The sequence below is a fragment of the Charadrius vociferus genome, unplaced genomic scaffold (assembly GCF_000708025.1).
Source record: "Charadrius vociferus isolate BGI_N301 unplaced genomic scaffold, ASM70802v2 scaffold306, whole genome shotgun sequence".
Classification (NCBI taxonomy): Eukaryota; Metazoa; Chordata; class Aves; order Charadriiformes; family Charadriidae; genus Charadrius; species Charadrius vociferus.
In genome coordinates, this window is record NW_009648963.1 from 3,073,316 (window position 1) to 3,098,855 (window position 25,540).

Consider the following 25,540-nt stretch of genomic DNA (forward strand, 5'->3'; position numbering starts at 1 on the left):
TCGCTTTGACCGAGATGAGAATCAATTGCACAGATAACAGAGTTTGTGCCTATTTCTTCCTGTGTGAGTTCTAGCCTATAGGTTTATGTGGAGGGACATTGGTGGCTGGTTACTGTTAATCAGCCTGGCTGTTTGATTGACTGGATCTTCTCCGAGACTCCTGCTCCACCTGCAGATCTGTAACCACAGAATAGGTCAGTGTCCTGGTAGCAGATGAGGGGCTTTGTTCCACAAAGTCTCTGAGCCAGCTGAGCCTAAGCCACGCAGCAGTGCCAGAAGGAAGTGGTATGAGAGTGTAGAGGGAGACTCACGGCCGTGAGGGATGAAGGTCCCTGTCTGCTGATCTGGCCCATTGTCTGGGGAGGTTTGCTGCTTGCTAGTGGCTCATATCTGGGGTGTTGTGGACAGGCTGTCAAGGCTGGTTTGGCACATGCGCTATTACCCCCTGCAGTTCTTCTGCGTGGGCACCATCCATACTGCTAGGGGAGACTTGCAGCATATCCAGTGTGACTGCACAGCACTTGGAGTGAAGGCCAAGGATAAGGCGGCCCAGCTGGTCTTCACCTCATTCCTGCCAGTGAAGGGGAATGGCTTGAGAAGGATCTTGTGGGTCAATAGCTGGTCATTGTTGTGCAACTCATGTCAACAGCTGGGATTTAGTTTTCACGTCTCTGAGGAGCAAGAACTGCTGGGAAAAGAAGGGTGAGATGAAAAGTGAGGTGAAAGCATCTTTGCTAATAGGCTGGCCTACCTGGTGAGGAGACCTTTGAATTAGGAATGGATGGAGAGAGAGATGATGATGCCCAGTTCAGTAAGGAAGTATTGGACAGGGTTGGCAAGCAAAGGGTGGAAGGGTGGACAAGATAAACCTCATAATCAAGAAAACAGCACTGAAAAATAGTCCATCCCAAGTGTTGCACACAAATAAGGAAATGTAGACAGGACTGCATGATGGGGAATGTGCTTGCCCTTTTCCCAGGTAATCAGAATGAGTGGAGCCCATCTGAAGTGTCTGTACACTGATGCACATGGCATGGGCAACAGGCAGGAGGAATCAGAGGTCTGTGCGCAGTTGCAGGGCTACAATCTCACTGGGATCACAGAGACATGGTGGGATAACTCATGTATGCTGCCATGGCTGCATGTAGGATCTTTAGGAAGGACAGGCCAGGTTGGCATGAATGAGGACTCATCCTTCCTGTGACCGATCAACAGGGGTGCATGGAGTTCTGCCTGGGGAAGGGTGATTAGGGTTAGCAGGCAGAACAGTGTGGGTGGAGGGTGTCTGCTACCAACTGTTTGATCAGGAGGAAATTGGTGAGGCCACCTTCAGGCAATTGGAAGAAGCTTCACATGCACAGGCCCTGGTGCTCATAGCAGCCTTTAACTACCCTGAGATTTGCTGGAGCAGCAAAACAACAGAGCACAAGCAATCAGGAGTTCTGTACCAGTACGTGCTGGGGACCAACTGGGCAAAAGCTGCTTTGTAGAAAAGGATCTGGGGGTTCTGGAGAGCAAGTTGATCATAAGCCAGCAATGTGTCCTTGTGTTAAAGAAGGCTAACAGCATCCTGGGCTCCGTGAGGATGAGAGTTGCCAGCAGGGTGAGGGCGATGATCCTTCCCTTCTACTCACATCTGAAGTGCTGTGCCCAATACTTGGTTCTTCATGACAGGAGAGACTTGGACATACTGGAGTGAGTCCAGAGAAGAGCCATGAATATGATTAAGGGCTTGGAGCATCTGCCATATAAAGAGAGGCTGAGAGGGCTGGGGCTGTACAGCCTGCAGAAGAACACGCTCAGGGGAATCTTATCAGTGTGTATAAATACCTCATGGGGTGAAAAAAGAGTATGGAGCCCGATGCTTCTCAGTGGTGGCCAGTGAATGGACAAGAGGCAATGGGCACAAACTTAAGCACAAGAAATTCCATTTAAATGGAAGAAAATGCTTTTTTTCACCCTAAGGATGATCAAACACTGGAGCAGGTTGCCCAGAGAGGTTGTGAAATTTCCATCCTTGGAGATATTCAAAACCTGACTGGGCATGTTCCCAGGCTAACTGCTCTAGATGACATTGCTTGAGCAGAGGGACTAGACAATGTCCAGAGGTATCTTTCACCATCTGCCATTTGGTGACTTTGTGTAATTGATCCTTTGAGGAAAATATGTCTTGATACTCAGTTTATTTTGCAAGCCCATGATCTTAGATAAATTTGCCAAAAATTATATTTGGTTTCCCAGAAAAAAAAACCTGCTTGAAATGAAAAGAGTTAAATGGAATATAAAATCTTTATTGAAGAAGTTGTGAAACCATAAACTAAAATACAATGTGTCAATTGCAGCTATACAGTAAATATTAGCAGGCTTTAGAGTATTTTCACCAAAGCATTATTTGGGTTACCATGAATGACTGGAGGCTGTGTCTCAAGATATAAATAAAGCAAGAATCTATCTTTGTTTCACAACCAAAACATTTCTCATTCCTAGGAGACTGTGTGCAGAGATTAAGCACCTGCATAATTTAAAGGAGAAGTAGTTCCATTGGCTCATATTTGTCTACTTAATTAAAGTCACATCTAGGCACGTTTATAAACTGAAACTTGTTCAAAATCCCAAATATATCATATTCAACTTTATGTCTTGTTGTATACAATTACTATTTCTTTTTCTGCTATCAAAAAAATATCTCATTGCTAGTAATTCAAAAATTCAATTCTAGATTTTTAAATAAATAATTCCAAACAGTTTTTCTTCAAATATACATGCCAATTTTAAATACAGTAAATCTGATTTCAAAATGGTAGGCTTTTAATAAAAATCCTGTCTCAATCATTTAAGATTTTGTTGTTGCAGCTGATTATTTCCCTTGCCTCCTTGTTCTCCATATGTAATGTGCTCTGAAATAAAACACTGCGTAGAGCTTCCAGTCTATAGAATAGTCGAGCTCAAAATTACAGTGATGAGTGTCACTCTGTGTGTGTGCTATGGTTTGAGAAAACCATAACAGTTTATTGTTGTTTAGACAATCATTCTATCACCCAATGACCCCTCGCCACCCGGGAAGGAGAATTGGGAAATAACAAGGAAATCCGGGAGTTGAAATATAAAGAGATTTAGTAGAATAAGATTAGATAATTAACATTAATAGCATTAATAGGTCCCAATACCAATAGAGAATATGAAAAGACTATACTCAGCCAATTATACCAGTAGGAAGCTGTGCACTCCCAGCAGTGGACAGCAAATGTCGGACACTGTGAGCGCTATGGCTTTGGGAGGAAGGGAAGGCCTCAGGGGGCCAGCACCCGGGCAAGAAGTTCTCAGGATGGCAGCCATAAAGGGAGAGAACAAACTTCACAGCAAACTTTCTAATTTATATTGAATGTGATGGTCATGGTAGGAAACAATCCTGTTGGCCAGCTTGGGTCAAGTGCTCAGGTCTCACTCCTCATCCCTGCACCTGGCGAGCTCGAAAACACTGAGACCTTGAAACCCACACACCATAGCGGGCTACAAAGTAAATATTTTCACAAATTCAGGCACTAGAGTCTTGTAAAAGAGCAATCTTCCCAAGTATTAGAAGATAAATCAGTCCTGTGTCGCTCAAACCAGGACAATGTGCTAAAGCAAATCGAAGACTAATGGTGCAAACTTACACAATTTTAGTACGCTCTATTGACAACAAAATACTTCTGCCCTATAAGCTAATTCAAATTTCTACAAGCACCACATATAGTTTTAGATCCTTTTTCAGTCAGGTCTAGCAGCTAATTGAGCCTAGCAGCTAATTATAACTATAATAGTAGATTGTAATCTATTAATAACACCCTAAATAGTATAACTAAAACAGATAAAATATAGAAAAATAAGAATAAAATATAGGTACTTTAATCTATCTTGGGTTGGATAAATAAAAACTAAACAGGCAATAAAATTAATAGAGAATATTATGGGTGAAAATTTTCTTTATTGACTTTTCTCACTAAACTAGTTGACTGTGGGCTACCTATATATATATATGTATATGTTTAAATGTGCATGTATTTGCTTCAAATCAGTAAAAACAACTTTGTCTGAAGAAAGGATGGGACAAATGTTCCCCCTCCTACGTTATTCTTGCACTGAAGTCACATTTATGCAGAATTGCTCTCCTGAAAACTACCTGAGGCCAGTTTTGAAACCAAATCTCTGACCTGAACTAAATAACACTAAATTTCTTCTCAAGTAAACTGGCCACCTGTTACTGGACTTCAAGGTAAAATTTAGCCAACCTGAATGCATGTACTTAGATAATAAGTGGACATAGATCTCATATTATTGCCATGTATGAACTTGGGCATATCTGTATTTCACTGTTTGTCAGTCCAAATCTTAAAAAAAACCTGTGTATTAAGTGAGTAAAGTTTGTTTTGTTAACTGCTGGCTTTCCTTGGAGCCAGCAGTTGCGAAACCCTGCTTTGCTCTTTACAGTGACCCTTGCCAAAAATGTTAGTCTGTGCTTGTGCCAGGAGAGTGGGCTTTCAGAGTAGATGAACTGAAAATATGTTTTTCTATTAAAATAGAAATAATCATAAATGCTGAATTCTGAGGTTTTAAAGTTGATAACATGAGATCATCATAGGGATCAAAGCAGCACTGGTTTTGTAAACATGATACAGTTGCATTTCACAGGAAATATTTGTAAATAAAATATTTTTCAGGAAGACATATAGATGGAACAGTCATTTTAGGTCACCCATCTCTTTTCTTCCAACTCCTCATGTAGGAGAACATTGGGATAAAGAGAAGGAAATGGAGTTGCCAACTATTTAGGCTAACTGTCCAACAAAGATTTGTGGGTGACAACAGGTTGCGCAACAGGAAAGGTATAAGGATAGTTTGCTTTGCGCCAGCTAAATGTTGAACCAACAAACATTGAACCCCATGTGCTTCTAGCTTCCTTACTGAGCTAGACGAGATTCCTAGAAACCTTATGTCTAGCAGTAGGTATTACCATATGGCTCAGAGTGAGGTGCAAGAATTCAGTAATGCAGTGATGGAATAATCTGCTTGTATGAGAAGCTTCCTCTGAATGTTTACAAGAGGATGTTCTTGGTACCAGTTCCTATGAATTCTGTTAAATAATTTATTTCAGTGACATCACCTGGGAAAGGCTTCATAAATTACATGAAGTGGAAAAAAAATATAAGAATAAAAATCTTTTACAGAAAGGTATTACATCAGTAAATAAGTGTACCTAGAAACAAATGAGGCTTCCTGAAGGGAGAAATAATGCTTTTATATGTACCAGAGGAAATGAAAAGAGAGGTGTTGTGTAAAAGCAATAAAAAATAAAGTAGGGAAATATCCTTTGGTCTGTTGTAGCTCTGAAAGAGGAAAAACTCTTAGAAAAACATAGTACAGTGACCATGTCATTATTCTACGTGTGACTATTAAAACATTTATACAACCTATAATTAGATAGGAACATATTTTTAAAGAAAGAAATGGATTTTGAATAAAGCAGAACAGTTAGTTTGGTTTAATAAAAATTCGTAGAATCATAGAATAGTCGGGGCTGGAAAGGACATTTAAAAGTCATCTAGTCCAACCCCCCTGCAATGAGCAGGGACATCTTCAACTAGACGAGGTTCCTCAAATCCCCATCCAACCTGGTCTTGAACACTTCCAGGGATGGGGCATCTGCCAACTCTCTGGCCAATCTGTCCCACTGTTTCACTAGTTTGTCCCCATCTTTCCTGCAGGCCCCCTTTAGGTACTGAAAGGTGGCAATAAGGTCTTCACAGACCTTTCTCTTCTCCAGGCTGAACAACCCCAACTGTCTCATCTTGTCCTCATAGGAGAGTTGCTCCAGCTCTCTGATCATCTTTGTGGCCCTCCTCTGGACCTGTTCCAACAGGTCCATGTCTTTCCTGTGATGAGGGCTCCAGAGCTGGACACAGTATTCCAGGTGGGGTCTCAGGAGAGTGGAGTAGAGGGGCAGAATGACCTCCCTTTACCTTCTGGCCACACTTCTTCTGATGCAGCCCAGGGTAAAGTTGGCTTTCTGGGCTGTGAGCGCACATTGTCACCTCACGTCCAGCTTTTCATCCACCAGTACCCTCAAGCCCTTCTTGTCAGAGCTGGTCTCAATCCCTTCATCCCCCAGCCCATATCCCCCATTGATTTGGCAGGTTGCCCTGTCCCATGTGCAGGAACTTGCACTTGGCCTTGTTGAACCCCATGAGGTTCACATAGGCCCACCTCTCAAGCCTGTCCAGGTCCCTCTGGATGGCATCCTCTCCATCAGGCATGTCAACAGCACCACTCAGCTTGGTGTTGTCTACAATCTGCTGAGGGTGCACTCGATCTCACTGTCTATGTCATTGATGAAGATATTGAATGGTAATGGCCCCAATACAGACCCTTGAGGGACACCACTTGTCAACAATCTCCATCTGGACAGTGAGCCATTGACCACTACCCTCTGGATGTGACCATCCAACCAATTCCTCGTACACCAAACAGTCTACCCAAGAAATCCTTATCTGTCCAATTTAGAGAGAAGGATGTTGTGGGGGACCATGTCAAAGGCCTTACAGAAGTCCAGATAGATGACATCCATCTAGGAAATCCATGTAGACACACATTCATGTAGGAAAACTGCAAAACACCTTAAGAAGACAATTACTTGATGGTTTAACTCATTGCTTTCTTAAATGCCTCTTAATTGACTTGTCTGTTCTGATACAGTTCTCTGAATTTTATGAGACCTGTTAATTTTAAAATTCTGGAAACTGGAGATGAAAACATTTTTGAGTAATTAAATTTTCTGCATGGAATTTTAAAATAACCTTTCACAAGAAACTTTTTCAATTCAGCTGTGTTCCAGCTCTTCAATTAGCAAATTACTATAACCATGAGGACAATAGAAAAAAAATCATCTAATTTTCTGGATCAACAGGGGAATTTGGAAATGGCTTGCCTCACTATTGCAGCCTAAGATATTGTTACATTGTGATTTTTAGCTATCAAGCCCCACTTCAAAGGGAAAGTAGTAGTATTAATTTGTTACAGTTGTAAGCTACCTTGGAAAATTTACACCATGTGGAAAAATAAACAGGAGAAATTAATTCTGTCACTTACTCTTGTTCTCTTTGTGAGCAAAAAGGGAGAAAGGATTGCAATGTGGAAGATCATGTAACCTGGAGGAAAAAGGTACTCCGGCAAAGTACGCAGGATGCTGTCAAATGTCACATAAACCTTAATTAATCTCACATAACCTAAGCATTTAAATGAAATACCTGAGGTAAGAGATGACTCCAGCGTAGGAGTACACCTACGCTTCCTCTGTAGTCAATGAAGAGAGAAAGACACCACTGAAGCCGAAGCATGACTCAGGTTTCAGATAAGATGACTCACTCTGAAGAGATGCCTTTCACTTTTTATTAACTATTTAAAAACACCAGGCTTGTAAATTGGCTGTCTAAATTTAGATGAGAGAAATCTCTTACTGAAGTTATCTAGTCAGCCAGTGAAAAGAGCTGAGCATCTCTACAGGGTGATTCCTTCTTCCCTAAGAACTGAGAGAGATGTCTAAGGCAGGTAGGATGTCTCACGTTCTAGAGATGCTTATCTCTCTGCAGTAGTGCAGTGAAACCCTAGACAACTGGCTTAGGCTCTAGTAGTACTATGCTTTCAATAGCTAAAGTTAGGTGAGACTAATCTTTTCCTTTAGTTCCTTACCTAAGTATTTCATTGAGAAAACTAAAACTAAGGAGGATTGACCTCAAATACAATAGGAGTGCTAGACTGGAATTACTGTGTTGGAATAAGTTAGCCTTTGTCTAAGATGGTTGTCCACAATGACTGCTGAGCTTCTGAGGGTTGTGCATATTCTTGCATTTTTCCAAATATTCAAATATGTCCACAATACTCACCAGAAAACCAAAAGGCTAAAAGCTAGACTATTTAAAGTGCTTAGGCCTCTAAAAATGTAGATACTTTTAAAAGATATCCTTAGTCACCTCTCTGCTGCCTTAAAAGCTTCATTACCTTTTAAAATCTGGTTCCATGTGGCTAGTTAATGCCCTTACACTTTTTCCTCTACTAACTTATTTAACTTTATAACCTTTGAGTCAAAATTGAGCTATAGCTGAGTCACACTGACACGAATAAATCAGACAGTTGAGAACAAAATTCTCCACTGTACAAAAGTATAAAATATCTTTTAATTGTTTCTTCTCTGAAGGCAATCTTCTCTCCTCTCCCCTTCTCAGCAACACAGCGTACATATCCTCCTAACGCAGCACTGTGACAGGTGTAGGGCTTCAATGTTGCCAGTTATAATCCTTTATATGTCACACCTTCAATCATGCAATGGGCCATGCATTTTAAACAGAAGTCTGTTTTCTAGTCTGTGGCAACAGAGTGCCAGGACATACACTGTACAACCATATGGGTGTCTCTTTGCAGGACATATGTTGTACATCCTTAGGCACTAAAGCAATTAACAAGCAACTGTAAAGTAAATGCGATCTCCTCTGAAGAGCTCCAGAGCAGCTTTGAGTTTTTAAAATTATATTGCTAATGTATGACATGAAGAGATTCAGAATGTCAGAGGCAGGTACAGTGATCATAAATAAAAGCAACGTTAGGAGGTAAATACAGGTTTCTTTTCAGAAACAATTACAGTATTTTTCATGTTAGTAGAGCATTATGAGACTAAAGATGTTACAAAAAGTGGTAACATCCAAAGGATAACTCAGCATAAGAATATGGAGATACAGCAGCTGAAAAAGACGGTAAAAGCAGAATGCAATCACTGTCATCATCAGCATGTTTTACTTGTTGGTCAGTGTTTATGCAGGCAACGATGGGAGAAAACTATTTTTATTTTGGTTTTTCTACTGCCTTTGCAAAATCTACTGTTGAACCTGCTAGCAGTCCCTAAATCCCACAGCTCAGAAAAGGCAAGGCTGCCACCGCTCTGTGTGCCCAGCTCCAGTCAGAAGTGGGCTGTTTTGTAGTTGCCTCACAAGCACAGAGATGCAAATCATAGAATCATAGAATGGTTTCGGTTGGAAGGGACCTTGAAGATCCCCTAGTTCCAACCCCCCTGCCACAGGCAGGGACACCTCCCACCAGACCAGGTTGCTCAAAGCCCCATCCAACCCGGCCTTGAACACCTCCAGGGATGGAGCTTCCACAGCTTCCCTGGGCAACCTGTTCCAGTGCTTCACCACCCTCAGAGTAAAAAATTCTTTCCTGATATCTAATCTAAATCTAATCTAAATCTAATCTCCAGTTTGAAACCATTCCCCTTCATCCTATCACTACATGCCCTTGTAAAAAGTCCGTCTCCAGCTTTCCTGTAGACCCCCTTCAGATACTGGAAGGCCACTATAAGGTCTTCCCAGAGTCTTCTCTTCTCCAGCCTGAACAACCCCAACTCCCTCAGTCTGTCCTCATAGGAGAGGTGCTCCAGCCTTTTGATCATCTTTGTGGCCCTCCTCTAGGCCACTCCAACAGGCCCATGTCTTTCCTATGTTGGGGGCTCCAGAGCTGGACGCAGTACTCCAGGTGGGGTCTCACCAGAGCAGAGCAGAGAGAATCACCTCCCTTGACCTGCTGGCCACACTTCTGATGCAGCCCAGGATATGGCTGGCCTTCTGGGCTGCGACTGCGCACTGCTGATCTTCCTGGTAGCTGGTCTAGACCTAAGACCTCACTAGTAGTTGACCCCAAACCAATCTCTCCAGGACCTGGCTTGGACCTCCAGTAGCCAACTCTCAAACCCTCTTGTCTCTCCAGTATCTAGCTCAGACTTGGGGCCACTCCAACACCAGGATCCCAAGCCTCTTATGCTATCCACTGCTGAGTCCAGCTTGGTAGTCTCTAGCAATCACACACTGAGATGCACTCCCGTGCAAGGCATGCACTCCAGTCTCTCCAGTTGTGCAGGGACACTGTGACCCATGGTTCCCAATGCAGGTGCTGGCACTTAGACCCCCACACACACATGCACACAGGTTAAGCAGCTCCTTACCCAGAAATCCAGTTTAATGAGAAGACAGGACAGATTGCAGTGATCCAGTACAGGGAATGGCCACACAAGCATACTGACCAACAACCTGTTTGCGCATACCTTTTATACCCTTTTCCCTGTCTTTTTCTATGCTTTTTCCTCCCGTGCTTTTCCCACTTTCGATCCTTCCCCTAAACATCCCATTATACCCATTCCCCTAAACATTCCATTGTACATTGTCTGATACAATCCCCAAATGCACCTCCCTACATCCCATAATGAGTCCCATAGGCAGTAACACACACCCCAGTCCAAAAGTTCTCTGGAGACCGTTTTCACTGACTCACCCCAATGGGTGTCACCCCTACCCAGGGGCTGACACCCTCCTGGAACAGCCCTGGTTGGTCTGGGGCTTGCTCCTCTGGTTAGGTTACTGGGGTTCCCCCAGCCCTGTTGTCATGCCTCTGCGGTCCTTCAGCTTTCTGTCACATAACTTAACATACTGGCACCGTAGCTGGCACCATAGCTATTGACAACAGGTGGCACAAAAAGAAAAAGCCATGCTGGATTAGACCAACAGAGAGTTTAGACCACTACTTTGTCTTCATCACTGCCCCATTTTATTTACTGATAAAAATGTTCAGCAATATTCTGTCAAAGGCAAATGCAAGCAAACCTTCCTTATGAAATAGATGTGGTCTATAGTTAGAGAGATTAAGCCAGTAATTTGAAATGTCTTCCAAAATTATGATGTTAAATTTTATTCCGGGCAATCTTGAAATATATATGTAAATACATGAAGAGTTTTCAGTCTTGCATGTCCTTGGAACTTTCTGTGACTAACAGTGCTGGTGAATAATTATGTACTATACAAAAATACTTCTCATTGATTTTTAATCTGACAACTTTAACTTCAGTTGAATATGTTATTTTCTTACACTAGAAAAGAAGTTCCCAGTATGCCTTTCTTCATACTACTCATTATTTTTCTACTTTATTATAGCCTTTTTATGCACTATTTTCTATGTAGGCAATCTTTTCAACCATTCTTCATAGACATTTTTTCGTACTCTTACTCACCACTGTTAGCTTTCTCTGAACCTTTTCTGGCATATAGTTGGGAAACTTGTGACCAAACATTCTTATCACATAAACCAGCATAGCACCCCACATGCAACTGAGCAGAGAAAACATATAGAGTAAGAAGTGCATCACTTTGCCTCTCAGAAAAGCATGGTATAGAAATCAGATCATTTGAAAGATGAAAAATAAGATTCAGCAATTCATACTGCTGCTTGGTGATAAAACTGATATTATTAATTGATTTGCTCTACTTGTTGCATGGACAGAAAATGCCAGTTTTCAGGGCTGTGAGAAGACAGAGAGATGTGTTTCATACCCAAGATGTGCAGAGTACAAAAGGTTAATGACAGGAAGGATGTGTGAAATAGGTGCTGTTCTTTTATGTGTTTGAAGCCAAAAAGATGAGAAGAGACTATTACTCACCAGCCTTTCTTGTTCTGATGCTGAATTTAATTTCTGGAAAGAAACTTTTGTCTTTAGGACTTCTAATTTGTCCTCCTCATCCACAGAGTACACACAAAGAGCTGGAGGCCAATCCTAATGTCTGCTACAGCTGCAGCAGGGCAACATAGATTAGGAACAGCTTATAACTCCCAATTAAAGTAACTGTTCTTCTGAAGATACATTTGTAGTTTGAGAGACACCTCCATTGTCGTCCTCTGAGGCTTTGCTCCTGGTGACATCCCTCATAACACAGAACACTGATAAGTCTCCACCTTTTATCGCCTGCGAGTTTGTAATCATGGTCCACAGTCAGTAGGTTCACACCTCCAGGTGCCCAAACATACAATGATCAGATGAACAGTACTTGGAAAACTAAACCTCCTCCATTAAGAGATTTCCAAGGCCTCACTTTATAAGCTCCGCTTTCTGAAACGTTTATTTTTCTAAACTTTTCAAATGTAGCATAGAAATAACTTTGATATTAGCTATGTATAATTCACTTTTAATTGCACAACAGAAACACTTAACGTTCCTTCTATTTTGGGCTGTCTTACACTATTTAAAGAAAAGACTTCTGTGTATGAGGAAAAAATATTTACTCCAAAATCAAAAACATGTTTCCACATGGGTGTTCCAGAGTTCCTGTGGGCTGCCAGTTTCAGAAATATTTTGGCTGAAAATTAGGCTGTGGCCTTCATGAGGTTTCGAAATTATTAAAATGTTTTAGCATTTTTCCATGTTTTAGTATTTCTTTTTAGGCATAAGTTTTCCTTTCATTTTATTTCACTTTATGGCATTAATGTAGTTTCTTATAAAGTTTCCATTTAAAATAAAGATTGACAGTGAGAAAAATCCACTACTACAGAATTGGTTTATAGGAGATTTCTATACTTGTGGAATGTCTCAAATGCATATGACTTTAAACAACAGCTAGAAATTAAGCTAAGTACTCTGATGAAATCGTATTCCCATGAAAGACAACAAGAGTTTTACCACTGGCTTCAGTGAGGCCAAGAATTTACTATATCATGAGTTTACATCCTTCTGTGTTACAACCCTGACACACTCCTGTTAAGCCGAGCAGATAAGAACTACGTTTAAGCATGAGAAATAGAAGTATTTATTCAATGTTGCATAATCTTTATTAAATGAAGAATAAAAATGAACTTAAGCACTTGTTTACATGGTTTGCTGACTTCGGTTTGTTTGAAATGGGCAGTATGAAGTGTAACTGGAACAGGCCAAAAGAGAGCCAATGGACAAGAGCAGCCTATTCACTGCGCCTCCTACAACTGCGTAACACTTGGCTCAGCTCTCTCCTTCCCTCATGCTAGTCAGTTCCTCAGCTGAGCAATTGTTTCCCATGCTGACTCTGAAAAAATATTGCACATCTCCTCTTCCAGCTACCTCTTCGGTCTCTCTTCCTTATCTTCTTCCAGTTATTTAGCTCTTATTTTTGTTCTTCTGTCCTTCTAATGTCACTCCTTGTTTATCAATCATGACAGCTGAGGTCCTTTATTCATGAGACTTAATGTCATCCTCAGTGTTTCTGAAGCTACAGGGAAAAGGGATAATTTATATTTATAAGCAAAAGCAATGATCTGTTTTACACTATATACTCTTTCACCTGAAGTCTAACTATGTACTTCTGTTCAGCAATTTGATGCCCTTTTGCCCTCTCAGCTGTATCCACATTCCTCTGTCTTGCAAACCAAGCCAAAGGAGTGAATGAAGAGAGAATGAGGTAGGTCACTTTTCCATAGGACTGAGATATTTAGATGGGTATCATGCTTAGTTGAGGAATAGCCTGCTGAAGTTTCTGGAAAAGGAAGAGCGCTGCCTATATACGGAGAAGTGAACACTGACTATACTTACTATACTTTTTATATTACAGACAGGGGTGATGGTACCAACTGTCATTACAAGGTCTCCTTTATGCTGCCTTATAAACTTCGCCAGACTCCAGCTACCAAACAGAAACTCTATAGGACTATTTCACATTTCATTTTTAGAAGTACTTTCAAAGTGGTTCAGGATTTTGGGTTGTGGGTTTTTTCTTTTATTCCCTCCTCCACACCCATTTGGGTTTTTTTTTTTTTTTTGGGGGGGGGGGGGGCAGTAAAACTTGATCTCTTTGGAAAAATTTTAGTCATCCATGACTTGAAAGTCATCTTGAATTTCAGTCTTGGTGGGAGTCCTTGTCAGAGGCAAGCCAAGAATATATATCTTCTTCTGTCTGAATCTGGATGGGAATCAGACATGATAAATCGTTGAAAAATTGCTTTTTTATCCCTCAGTCAGGACTGGATTGCTGCAAACCTTGTCCACTGAGATTCTGAACCTCTAAATGGAAAGAGGGGCTGATATCTCGTGTGGGACTGCAACCAAGTACAGCATATGTGAACCAGAAGTTGTGTAATACTAATGACTAAAACTTTGGGTCATAGGCATCTCAAGTCAGGCACCTAAGAATTAGTGAAAACTTCAGACCTTAATTTCTCTGTGTGTATAGAATGGTGATTAAATAATAGCTTGTCATACAACTGTTGTAAATATTTATGAAGTGCATCAGATGCCAGAGCCACAAGCAACATGCACAACTCAGGATGAAATTCACCATTTTGTTTTCAGCATAGGTTATGATTAGTGTACATACAAAAACGACATGGGAGCTGAGAAATACTGGTGACCACAGAATGAACAATGTGGGAAAAGCAAAATATTATTCATCAACTAAATGCTACTTATTTTGTGTACTGAAAGAAGTGGAGCCCTGTGGAGAATGTCTTTGCTTTTATTATCACAATACATATACCCCAAGGACTGAAGTAACAGAGGCACTGCAGATTTTGCCTATACTTCGAACAAAATATATACATGATGATTCAGATACTCCTGATTGCAAGTCTGTATTTTTTTCCAGCTGTTAACCTCTGTACTGGTAATCTATAATTCATGGGTCCCACTGAGGTTTTCTGGGCTAGAGAGAATATCAGAGTATTGCATTCAAATTGACTACAAAGTGTTGAATATTTTGTTCTGCCTTCTGCTGGCTACTGACAGTGAATTTGTGTGTTCAGAAAGGCTTCTCTTTAAGTCAACACTCCTGTACAATAATATTGCCCCAATGAGAGACTTTAATAATACAAGAAACCAGCACGTTTAAATACATAAAACCCACAGTAGGACAGAGAAACCACAACAACCCAGCAGGCCCCGGCAAAAGCAGCAGTTACCGTACTGAGAGGAAGATCAAGGTGAAGACTGCCATATAAATTCAGCATTTATTAGCTAGAGGAAATTATTTAGTACGGCTGAGGTTGCAAAATGAGAGCGAGAGAAGTGGTAAAATGGAGTTTCCAGGCTGAAATAATCTGGGACTCTTAGCAGTTTGAAAATAATTTTTCAAGTCTCTCTCACTCTTGTTCTAATATGCTAAGTCCTGATCAAAGGAATTATTTGTTTTGTAGATGCTGAAAGACTGGTTGTTGGGAAGTCAGCATTCACAAAAATGGTTGAAAATGGTATTAGGGGAGCAAATACTTTGCAGTGTTTAATTTGCTGTTTATACACAGTAAAAAAAAAAAAAAAGTCTTGTATTTCATACAACGTTCTTCCTGTTTCAAATGTAGGTGTGAAGTTCTTTTCATTCCTCATCACTGTGCTAATAGAGAGTTAAACATTTCTCTGATGTGACAAAGAAGTATGCTGCACTGATGCCATGGACAATGTGAATTTCTTTCCAAAAAAACTGTATGGTTAAGCTGTACTTGCTTTTGATTTTGCACTTTCTACACACTTATCAAGAGAAAACTGAAGTATTTTTTTCCAAGTTGTTGTCCTGTTTTGTACTTTACCTGAAATTACATTCGTATTTGTTAGAAAGACAACTGCAGAATACTTATGATTCTGTGAATGTTAGCAGGAGAGCCAGAAGAGGAGCCTCTTACTCAGAACAGAATTAATATTCTGCCTTAATATCAGGCCCACTGGGCTGGTGGAAGTGATATATTTCAGATGAGACACATTGTTTTGCATAACGGAATTCTGGTGAATAGTTCCCATGTTATCAGGACACTGGAGTATTTCAAATGATGAGTGAAATTATTCCGTGATGTCTAATCCTACATGAGAGGAATCAGATTTGTCTATATTTTCAGTAAAAAAATCTCTGTAGATTTCAAAAAAAGTATTCCTTTGTTTAGAGCTATACAAGTATCTTAGTCTTTGAAGCACTGAAGAAAGTCTGTTTAACCCCTCCGTTCTCACCTAAAAAACATAAATAAAAAGTTGCAATTTCAAGTGAATGAAATAATCTTCATTTTCTTATCCCAAATTTCCAAAACTACTTGTATTCCACTTCAGCAAAAATTAAGTATTCTTTACTACACCTGCAAGTTACCCTCAGAAGTAAGTTAACATACAGAAATAGTCTGATAATCTTGTTCAGCCAAGGAGCATAAGATTTTTTTCAAATTACCTCTTCCAATGTATGTTTGCATCTTATCTGCTTTTTTTTCTCCACAGTGAATTGTGGTTCCGTAATCATTCTTGTTCTTTTTCTTATATCCTAAATTCTTACGTGTACCTAAATGTCTAGTTTCATACCTGTGTTAACCTTTTCTCTATGATCAAGCTTGTACAAGCATAGATGATGTGGTCTTTTTTCAAGTATATCTAAAATATATTCAGTTTCACTTCACTCTCAGTGGAACCCCACCCCAACTGTTTATAGCTATAAACATTTTGCTCTTAGTTGGGAATTATAAAACATATTAAAGTCTGACATTTCAGCTTTCATCTCATGTTTTTTCAGATGCTTATTCATAAGTTTGGATCTGAAACCATTGTCCTCACTCATTCTTACATCGTTGGAATACAGATCAAAATTAAGCCGTTCACTTAAAACAATTTCAAATCTTCTCTTTAAGGAATCAGAGTTCTCAGATCAACTTCACAAACTAGGTTCACAAACTAGGTTCACAAACTAGTTTCCTGAATATATGAAATAATTTTATGAAGTTGTTTTTGTTTCTCTTCATTTAAGTTTAAAAGAATCCATCATTCAAGCTGGTGTTATATGCTATGACCCTTTTTTCTAGAAATATTTCATAAGATAGCAAATAAATCTAAACCAGTAGAATCACTGCTGATGGTTCAGGAATTGTTTGACGATGAAACATGCTGCCTATTGCATTCAGAAATACCCGGTTCTTCCTAATGCTTCTGGAAATCGATACTAGAAACACGCAATTCTCAGTAGCAATCTTTCTCGTAATGGTGAAGATATTTATCCATTTTTGACTTCCACCTTAGATGACCGTAACAAGCTCTCACCATTAACACAGTAAAAACTTCCTTCTTTACATACTTAACCCAGGTATTATCCAACGGGTCTGCTCATAGATGTCTCAGGAAGCTGGAGACTGCATTTATGTGACTAATTAATTTCAAGTTAAGTGACTATACCAGAACTGGGAAAGATATTTCACATGAAAATTTGGTTCAGTGGGAGGACTTTGCTTTCTGATTCTCTTTTTTTTTTTTTTTGGGGGTGGGGGGGGAATCAATCAGGCAGCTAATCATAATTTCAAATGAAAAATCAAAATATTTAGGTTTGAGCATGTCAAAATAAAATTTGCAACTAAAATAAAGTATCACTTGTTATTTCAGTCAACACTACTTATAAAATCATCTTGAATTCCCAAATACCATTTGTTGATCAGAAACTGCATTTTTCAGTGAGAGAACTGTTCATCTGAAAAAATGTCCTTGTCTCTTTTCATCTTCACACTACTCTGTTTTCTTACAACTAGCTTCACGATTCTTGCTCCAGCTGTGGCAAAATGTTCATGTGCAATATGGACAGACTAAATATCTTTCATTATGTACTATTCTAAAGGTCTGCAGTTAAACTTGTACTCCATACTCTTAACATAATGTTGTTAGCAACGGAGATTTGGGTAGTGAAAAATTTTACAATTCATAAATATGAATCACAATTTCTGCCCTTTCCATTGGGAAATTAAGGTACCTGCCTTTCTTCTCCCTGTAGTCTTTGTTTTCTATGCAGCAGGTATAATGGAGGGGGAACAGTAGAAAAAAAAATAATACCTTGATCCTTTCTCTTATATTCACATGATTTTTTCCAAAGAGCTGAATGCCGGACTGGCAGTTCCTCTTCTTGAGCATCTTACTGTCCTTTGCAGGATGTTTGAGTCTGCTTCATTCCTCTCGAATGCGAGCTGTTCAATAATCCAAGGTGCAAGTGTTAAAGTGCATGCATTATTAATGTCACTTATTTTAAAATAAATATTTGCAGGTCACCCTCTTGCTCTGTCTCGAGAATCTCCTCCTTTCCAGAACCCTTTCCTAGTGGAACTGCTTCCACACTAAAGTCTTCCCCATTGCTTGCGTGTTGTGTTTTCAGACAATTGAGCAAAGTGCCAGGTACACAAAAACAATGGGACAGTGAGAGGCAAAAATATTTTGGTGAAAACACTGAGTCACCAACATGACTAGGACGAATATATTTCATGTTCCTACTAAACCACTGTTCTTCAAAGGTTGTGGCTAATGAGTCAAAATTTGTTATGAATAGAATATACCCAGCTGAAAATATCTACCAGGTTTTATAGCTAAATATTATTTCTCTAGAAAATGTCTTTTAAGTAAGTTGTCTTTTAAGTAAGTTATCTTTTAAGTAAGTTATCTTTAAGTAAGTTTCTAAGAGAAACCACTTCCTTTCAGGAAAAATATGCTCTCACATACTCATTTGTAAGCAATAAGTGGAGAACAAAGATTCAGCAATGTTCTCCCTAGGACTGATATAGTTTCAATCCTAATCAGATACAATTGAAATACATTATCCCATTCTATGTGGTAATAAAGAAACAAAAATAAAGAACACATGCATAATAAAAATAGTATGTGTTAGAAAGTTGTTTTATGCTTAGATAAAAATAGGTTATAAAGTACCCTTATCAACTCAGACATTTTACAAGCAGCCTCTCCTTCCTTTCTCAAAAAAAAGCCCCTCCCTAAACCCAACTTTCTTCTCTCCTCTCACAAGATATATACTCTACAAACCCCAAACAAATACAGAAATGTCCAGTGCATGTTAGGTTATGGCAGGTGGCAAGAGCAGTGGGTAGAGTTATTCAGTTTTTTCAACTGAAATATGTACTAGAAGATTTCAAACCAGATTTTTGTTTTCTTTTCTTTTTTTTTTTTTTTTTTTAGAATGGGGCATTCAGAGAGAGGACAGAAAGCATTGCAGCTCTGGTTTCCTTGGCCAACAGAAGAGTTAACAGTGAACTGACTCCGTTTTCCATTTTCCCTCACAGAGAGGCAAAAGGGAATGACACAAAGAGTCCTCGTGCTTGTTTACAATATTTCCCTTTTTTTTTTTTTTTTTTTTTTTAAGAGAACCAGCCATCTCAATGTAAAATTGCAGGAAAATTACCTTTTGTACTATCATCAAATTCATCCATTTAGTATGGACCCTGAAAGGGAAGGAAAAACTATATAAAATCTAATATCTATTGTTTTCTAAATCTTCAGTGATATTAACAACCATGAGGTGAACCTGGAGAAATCCTTTCCAATTACATTGGGACAGATATGTTTCTACAAAAATCTGAAGAGAAGCTGAGAAAGACTTGGAAAGGTCATTATGAAAAGATTAAAAAAATCAGTTGTAGCTTATTCCCTTGCGCCAGGAATGTGTTCTACCTCTGCTGCCAGACGACAGTGAAAGCAAATTGCGAGTTGCATTGATGGAATAGGTAACAGTTAATCTCAAGAACTAATGCCATTTTATCCTCAGATTCAGTTACAACAGAGGAAGCCTGACAAAAGGAAAGTTGCGAGAAAGGGTATGTTCACTGGTTATAACTACATCAGGGTGGCAATCCCCAGGGAAGGAAAATAACAATTTAACTTAAAGGCCAGACATAAACACTGAAACAAATGAGTATAAAGTAACATGACTACACTTGCTGTGAAAATTAGCCTTTTGTTTGCAAATAGCCAAAACAAAGCCAAAATCAACTTGTTTAAAGATTGAGTTTTCCTGGTTACTTTTGATAGTAAGAGACCAGATCCTCCACCCTGCAAGGATACGATTAGCTTAGCACATATTATCAGCTTTGATGCAGAAATATCAGCTTCAGTGGTCTGTCTCATGCAAAATGTCAGACTTGATAATTTGAATAATCTCTTTTACACTGAAGTGCAATGAATTCCTCAAAATTCACGCACACTAAATTGGGAGTTAGGATTCTCAAACACAAATTCCTCATAAGTTACAAAAGTGTTTTTTTCATTGAAATGATAAAGTTCTTAAACTGCATGAGGTAGATGAGGTCCCTTGTGCCATCCCATGCAAGATAAGTAATGCAGTGTGTTCATTTATCTATGTCATAGGAGTATTAAACATAAAACAGCTATCAGATTTTCTACCTGAGAGGGCTCTGGTACGGATTAAAGACTGTGCTAACACAAGTTATGAGACTTTTGCTGGTAGGTGAAGACACACCATAGTAAGATAAAACACTTAAATCTGGGTTTCAGGTAAATAATTAAAGTAGTTGATTTATCTTTTGCGTAAGAACTTGGGGAAAAGATTGGCAATGTTAGACCAGTTTATCGTCTGTTGGTTTTCTCTGCTAAAGCACTTCTTGCATTCTCCCTTTAAGTTTCAGTATCCCAACTGTATATTCTTTGGAAATTCATCTTCTTAATATAGATTAGGTAAATTTATCAATGTATGCAGTGTCACATGACTACTGCTGGTTGGGCAGCCTTTCATATAGCTCCTTAATTTACTAGGAAGCATAAACAAAATTTAGCCTAGCTATCTTGAAATAATCCCATGTTGCCATGTGAAATCTAAGCATAAGTGAAGCAAACAAAACCCAAATAAAGTAATGTGCGTACTCTGGGTTGTGTGATATGGCTGTGTTCATCCAGCTCTGAAACTTCTGTTTCCTCCCTCCCCAGATTTTTCTAGACCTAGTCATGAGGTATTGTAAATTTTTTTCATATAGGGGTAAATTCTAATGGGAATCCTGCTATACAACAGAATTGCATGGAATACTTGAAGTTCTACTTATTTGAGTAACTGGAATAAATTCACTCTGTTCCATTAGAATGATAGTGGAGTGATTCAGGGTTTTTTATTTGTGGCTCCTAAAACCCAGGAAATTTTTCAAATAAATTTCCAGTCATACTTTATGGTAAAGCACTGTGAGACTCTAGATAGCTCCACGGGAGCCTAAAGGTTTTACATGTGTGAAATCCATGACCTTAAAAATTTGATAGCGTCCCTTTGATATTGGATAAACCTCAGGTCACTCAGCTTTAGATTAAGGATACATTTCTGAAATATTTACTACCAGTTGTAATGTTTATTATGGGTGTTGTTTCAGAGAAGTCAAGAAGTTTGATCCTTAGCTCCCTTGGAGAAGTTGTACAAACACAGACATGGTCCTACACCCCCTTCCTGCCAGCTAGTCTTTGCTTTAATCTTGTATTTAATTTGGAGGCATTTCAGATCTGTTCAAAACCTGGCTAGCTAACAACTAGAGAAGATAGCTAGCAACTAAATAAAATCTTCATTGAGCTGTAATATTGTGTGGGTACACTTATGATTTCCAAGTTGCTCTTTAGGCTGTAGTCCGCTGTGAAATATCAAAACAGTTAAAGCTCAGAAAATGTAAGCTAGGATTAGTCCAATGAGACTGTCACAAGTAGTAAATGTTTGGAAGGCTTAAAAGCAGAATACAAATTAAATAATATTTAATCACAGTTTCCAGTGGGTTGCACCCTTTCTATCTGTGTTGTAACAGACTCTTAGAGAAAAGTTCTTTTCTTTCACACTTATTCAGCAATTTAATACGTTTTCCCTATTCTTCTGTTGCAAGTCCATGCTTTTTGTTCTCACTGTATGTCCCTATTTTTCTCCAGCTTCCTTTTTCTTTCCTACATTTTTTTTTATTTCCCCATCACTCTTTTATCGTGTACGTGATGTTAGCTTGTTGCATATGTTCTCCTCATGACCTCTTGTGCACTGATCATGGCACAACCTTCCTCCTCTGTTCTGGTCTGAATGTTAGCATCATCTCTGCACTGCTTGTTCCACAAGACCTATGCTTGCTTACAGGTAAATAGCCACATTAGCTTGATTGACAAAAGGACTTAGTGGCCAGTTTTTAAAAAATTGTATTACTTTCCCTCTACCTTTCATACATCATGTTGACTTAAAAAGGAAAAGCCAGGGGGTTGTGATCATCGTTTTGTTGTACTACTCCATTTACTAGCACAGTTCTGACAGGAAGTGCTGGATGATCCTGAATTACAAATACGTGATAATAAATAATGAGCAACTAATACACACAGCCTGATGTCCTCTTTGACAATGAATATTACTGCTAGAAGGCTACTTATTTAACAGCCCATGGAAAATCGTGGCTAAAAAGTACCTGAAAGGCCAATTAGCTAATGTCCCTACTCAGACCCTACAGTGTAGTACATCTGGGTAATTCCTATCTAGTATGTGTTTAATCTGTTTTAAAATTTCCAGTACAAATTTGCCAGCTTTTCTGATTCATAAACCTTCCTTCCTGAAAACGAAACCCTTTACATGTTGTGAATATTAACTGACCACTGTGCTGCTTACAAACATGTTTTAATTTTGGGAAGTACTATTATGTCTCTCCTTTTTCTGGACTGTTTTGGGGGTTGTTTTGGCATTTGTTTTTTTGGGGGGAGGAGGGGGTGTTTGTTTGGTTTTAAACCAGGTAAATGCACTTTTAAAAACTTTTTTCATAGTTCACGTTTGTTAAAATTTTTATTCTTACTTTTGTGCTCTGGAGTCTCTCTTGTTTTATTTACAGCATATTTTAGGAAAGGTGTCCAAAATGGAACACTTTATTCTACCCATAAAAGCTGACAAAAGCTTTTACGAAGCTTTAGGAATTGGTAAGCATTTAAGAATGTTTACCTCCCTTATGTAATATATACCTCATCAGAATGATGTTTGCCTTTTGTAATGGAATCTCCTTTATCATAAATTTAAGATGATACGTCTTCATCTCCATGTCCTTCTCTGGAGTGCTGCTGCCCTGCTTGTAATTTTGTATTTATGCGTTTGAATTTCTTTTTTGAATGCAATGTTATGTTCATATCTTCCTTAAGATTTACTAATTTCATGTGCTTTCCCCAGTTTATCAAAATAATTTTGAATTGTGGTTCTGCCTTGCAAACTCCTCACATCCCTTTGCATTCTGGTATCATCTGTTAATAGTTATATGTAATTTTCAATCACTAATGGAATCATTCAGTGCCATAATAGTCTTAACAGCTTTTTTAAAGAGTCTACTTTCTATACGCATGCAGACTGACCATCAACCATACTCTGATGAATACAGGGTTTGGGGTTTTTTACTCAGTTAAGTGTCCACGTGCCAGCAATGAGATTTTGACTAGATTTAAGTAGATTGCTTAGAAGAATGTTAACGTGCACAGTGGCAAATGACCTGCTAATATCACCATCTGTCATGCTTTCCCCTTACCCACAAAGCTAGTTACCTTGTCAAAGAAGGAAACTAGATTAATTTATGCTGTTTATTCTTGATAAACCTCTACTGGCCATTTTTCTATCACCTCACTGAACTTCAGCTGTTTATGAATTGATGAATCATTTGGTTCAGTATCTTTCAGGCATACTGTCCTTATAAAGCCATAGTGATGCTCAGAGAGCTGATGTTCGCCGAGCTCACTCAGATGGACCTATGCAGCACATGGCTTTGTGCTCAGCCGGAGTCACCGTTATCAACCTCAATTGTGAGTAGCAGCTTTTTCTATTTTGATGTTCTGGATCTTGTTCTGAAGATGTTACCTATTATTACTGACTTTGATCTCCTTATGCTAATAGTTCTGATCTCCTTATCTTTTGGAGTATCCCCTTAGATTATCCTCCAAAGGACGGAATGTTGTACAACAAAATCTGGAGAACAGAAAACTGCTGTCAGTATTTTCTTAAGTGGCTGTAAGAAAATTTTTGTTCTTCCACTGATGAATGTTTCTAATTGCTTTCCTTCTAACATATCTTGTTGTTGAAGTTTTTCCCCAGCTTCCTCCTCTGTGGGAATATTTCCCTTACAACTTTGGAAGTGGCTTAGAATTCATTTTGCAGGCAACTGAGGCAGCCACAGGGTGCTCTGCGGGGCAAGGTTCATACCCCAGCAGTGATACTAAACGGCGTCTGACAGAAGGCCTTGTCCTCAGACAATTTCAGGCATTGGGAATTCTCCCATTAAGGAGTTTGGATCACAAAGAGAGAGTTTCAATGTGCTGGCAGGCAAGACACTCAGGAAAATCAATCTGAATGAATGAAAGGTATGCTTCAAAGGTGGGTATGTTAAAAATCAATGAACCCCCCAAATAGGAATAAAAATTGATCTTGCTTGTGCTTAGTATACTACTCTTTGAAAACAAAGTATATTAAATTAAGACCAGTTTAGATTTTGGATCAGCTCTGCATAGAGCTGTTTAGCAACATTTAACACTTTAAGAATTGATTCGGATTTTCTGAGAATTACTATATAAAAAAGATTTATTATTTCTTCTCTTTCTGCCTTCTGCAGCACTAGGCAAATTGCTGGTACTTGAAACAAATAATGAAAAATACTGAACAATTAACATTTGTATTTTCTGTTTTTTCTCTGCCTGGAGCTATAAGATAAAGGATTTTAGTAGGGGTATGAAAGCAATATGTTAGACTAAGTTCTTTTATTCTTTCCTATTGCTTGCTAGAAAGTTGCAAAATCCTTTCTAAATCCTTTGTAAGAGCTAAAACAATCACATGAGAGAAAGGAGTGAAAAGCATTTATACATAGGAGCTGATGTATTCCACTTACAGTCACTGAATTCTCCTTCCTGCATCAATCTAAGCCTGGAGTATCTCTGCGTCTCTGTAAGACCCAAGATGCCATTATCAGCATTTGAAAACAGCTCAACAATCATATTTTCTGGACGTTCTCTAAACAAATGGATAAAAAAATAAAATAGGTTTTTGGTTTGTTTTTTTTTTTGTAGGTATGTACATTTTTAGCAGTGTTCCTTTTGGCCCACGTTCTATGCTAAGAGAAGTCAGGAGTAACTTCGCTGGCTTCCACTTCAACAGATTAACTCGGATCTAGAACTGCATTTCTGAGAACAGAATTTGTCCTCTTGGTAACGGGCAAAAAGAGACAGTAAGCCTCTTGCGGGAATTGCGCAGTGGAGACCCCAGGGATGAAGAGACTCAGCTGGACCCGGCCATATGGAAAAAACTAGGGACTCCCTTGAGCATTTACAAACTACACCTTGCTGAAGGCTTAGTCATCCCTGCTGGAGGTTGCCATCTATGAAAGACAAATCACTTTCACCTCTTACTGGGGTCTCAAGAGCTGTTATAAATCGCATGGAACTGAAATAACAAGCAAAGAAAACTAAAACCAGTTAAAATTTATTTAAGAGCCTGATGCACTTAGTATCTTCCTAAGAACGCTGAAGATGCGCTGACAATAAACAACACTCCAGGAAAATTTACCAGGCACACTGTGTGTATTTAGAATACAATTTTCTGAAATGGCAGGTGTCTTCCTAAACGAGCGCAGCAGCGTTAATGTTGCTACTCGAGGTATTTCACCGTATGGAACAACACTTGTCCATTTTATTCTGTTTGCGGAGGTAATTCGGGAGAGATTCTGCTGCGTTTCACACCGAAACTGCAACCGAAGAAAACGCCAAGACAACCCCTCGTCCTCCCTCCGTAGCTCCTGCCGCACAGAACAGAAAGCAATCCAACGAGCCCCTCGCCGAGACGCCCCGAGATATTTGCGAGTGCAGCGGGGCGACGTTTCAGCCCTCCCCCCTCCCCACAGCCCAATTCCCCCCCGACCAAAACACACCCCAGCACCGCGGCGGACCCCGGCCCCGCTCCCTTCTCTCCCTCTCCCT

General features: G+C 39.3%; 1 protein-coding gene across 1 annotated transcript in view; it reads left to right on the forward strand.

Moving 5' to 3' along the window:
* Nucleotides 1–430: 430 nt before the first annotated feature.
* Nucleotides 431–25,540, forward strand: part of SLIT2 (slit homolog 2 (Drosophila)) — a 293,963-nt gene continuing 268,853 nt past the window's right edge. Inside the window, exon 1 of the mRNA XM_009887665.1 lies at nucleotides 431–702. Coding sequence (XP_009885967.1) covers nucleotides 431–702 — 272 coding nt within the window. The remainder of the gene's footprint in view (nucleotides 703–25,540) is intronic.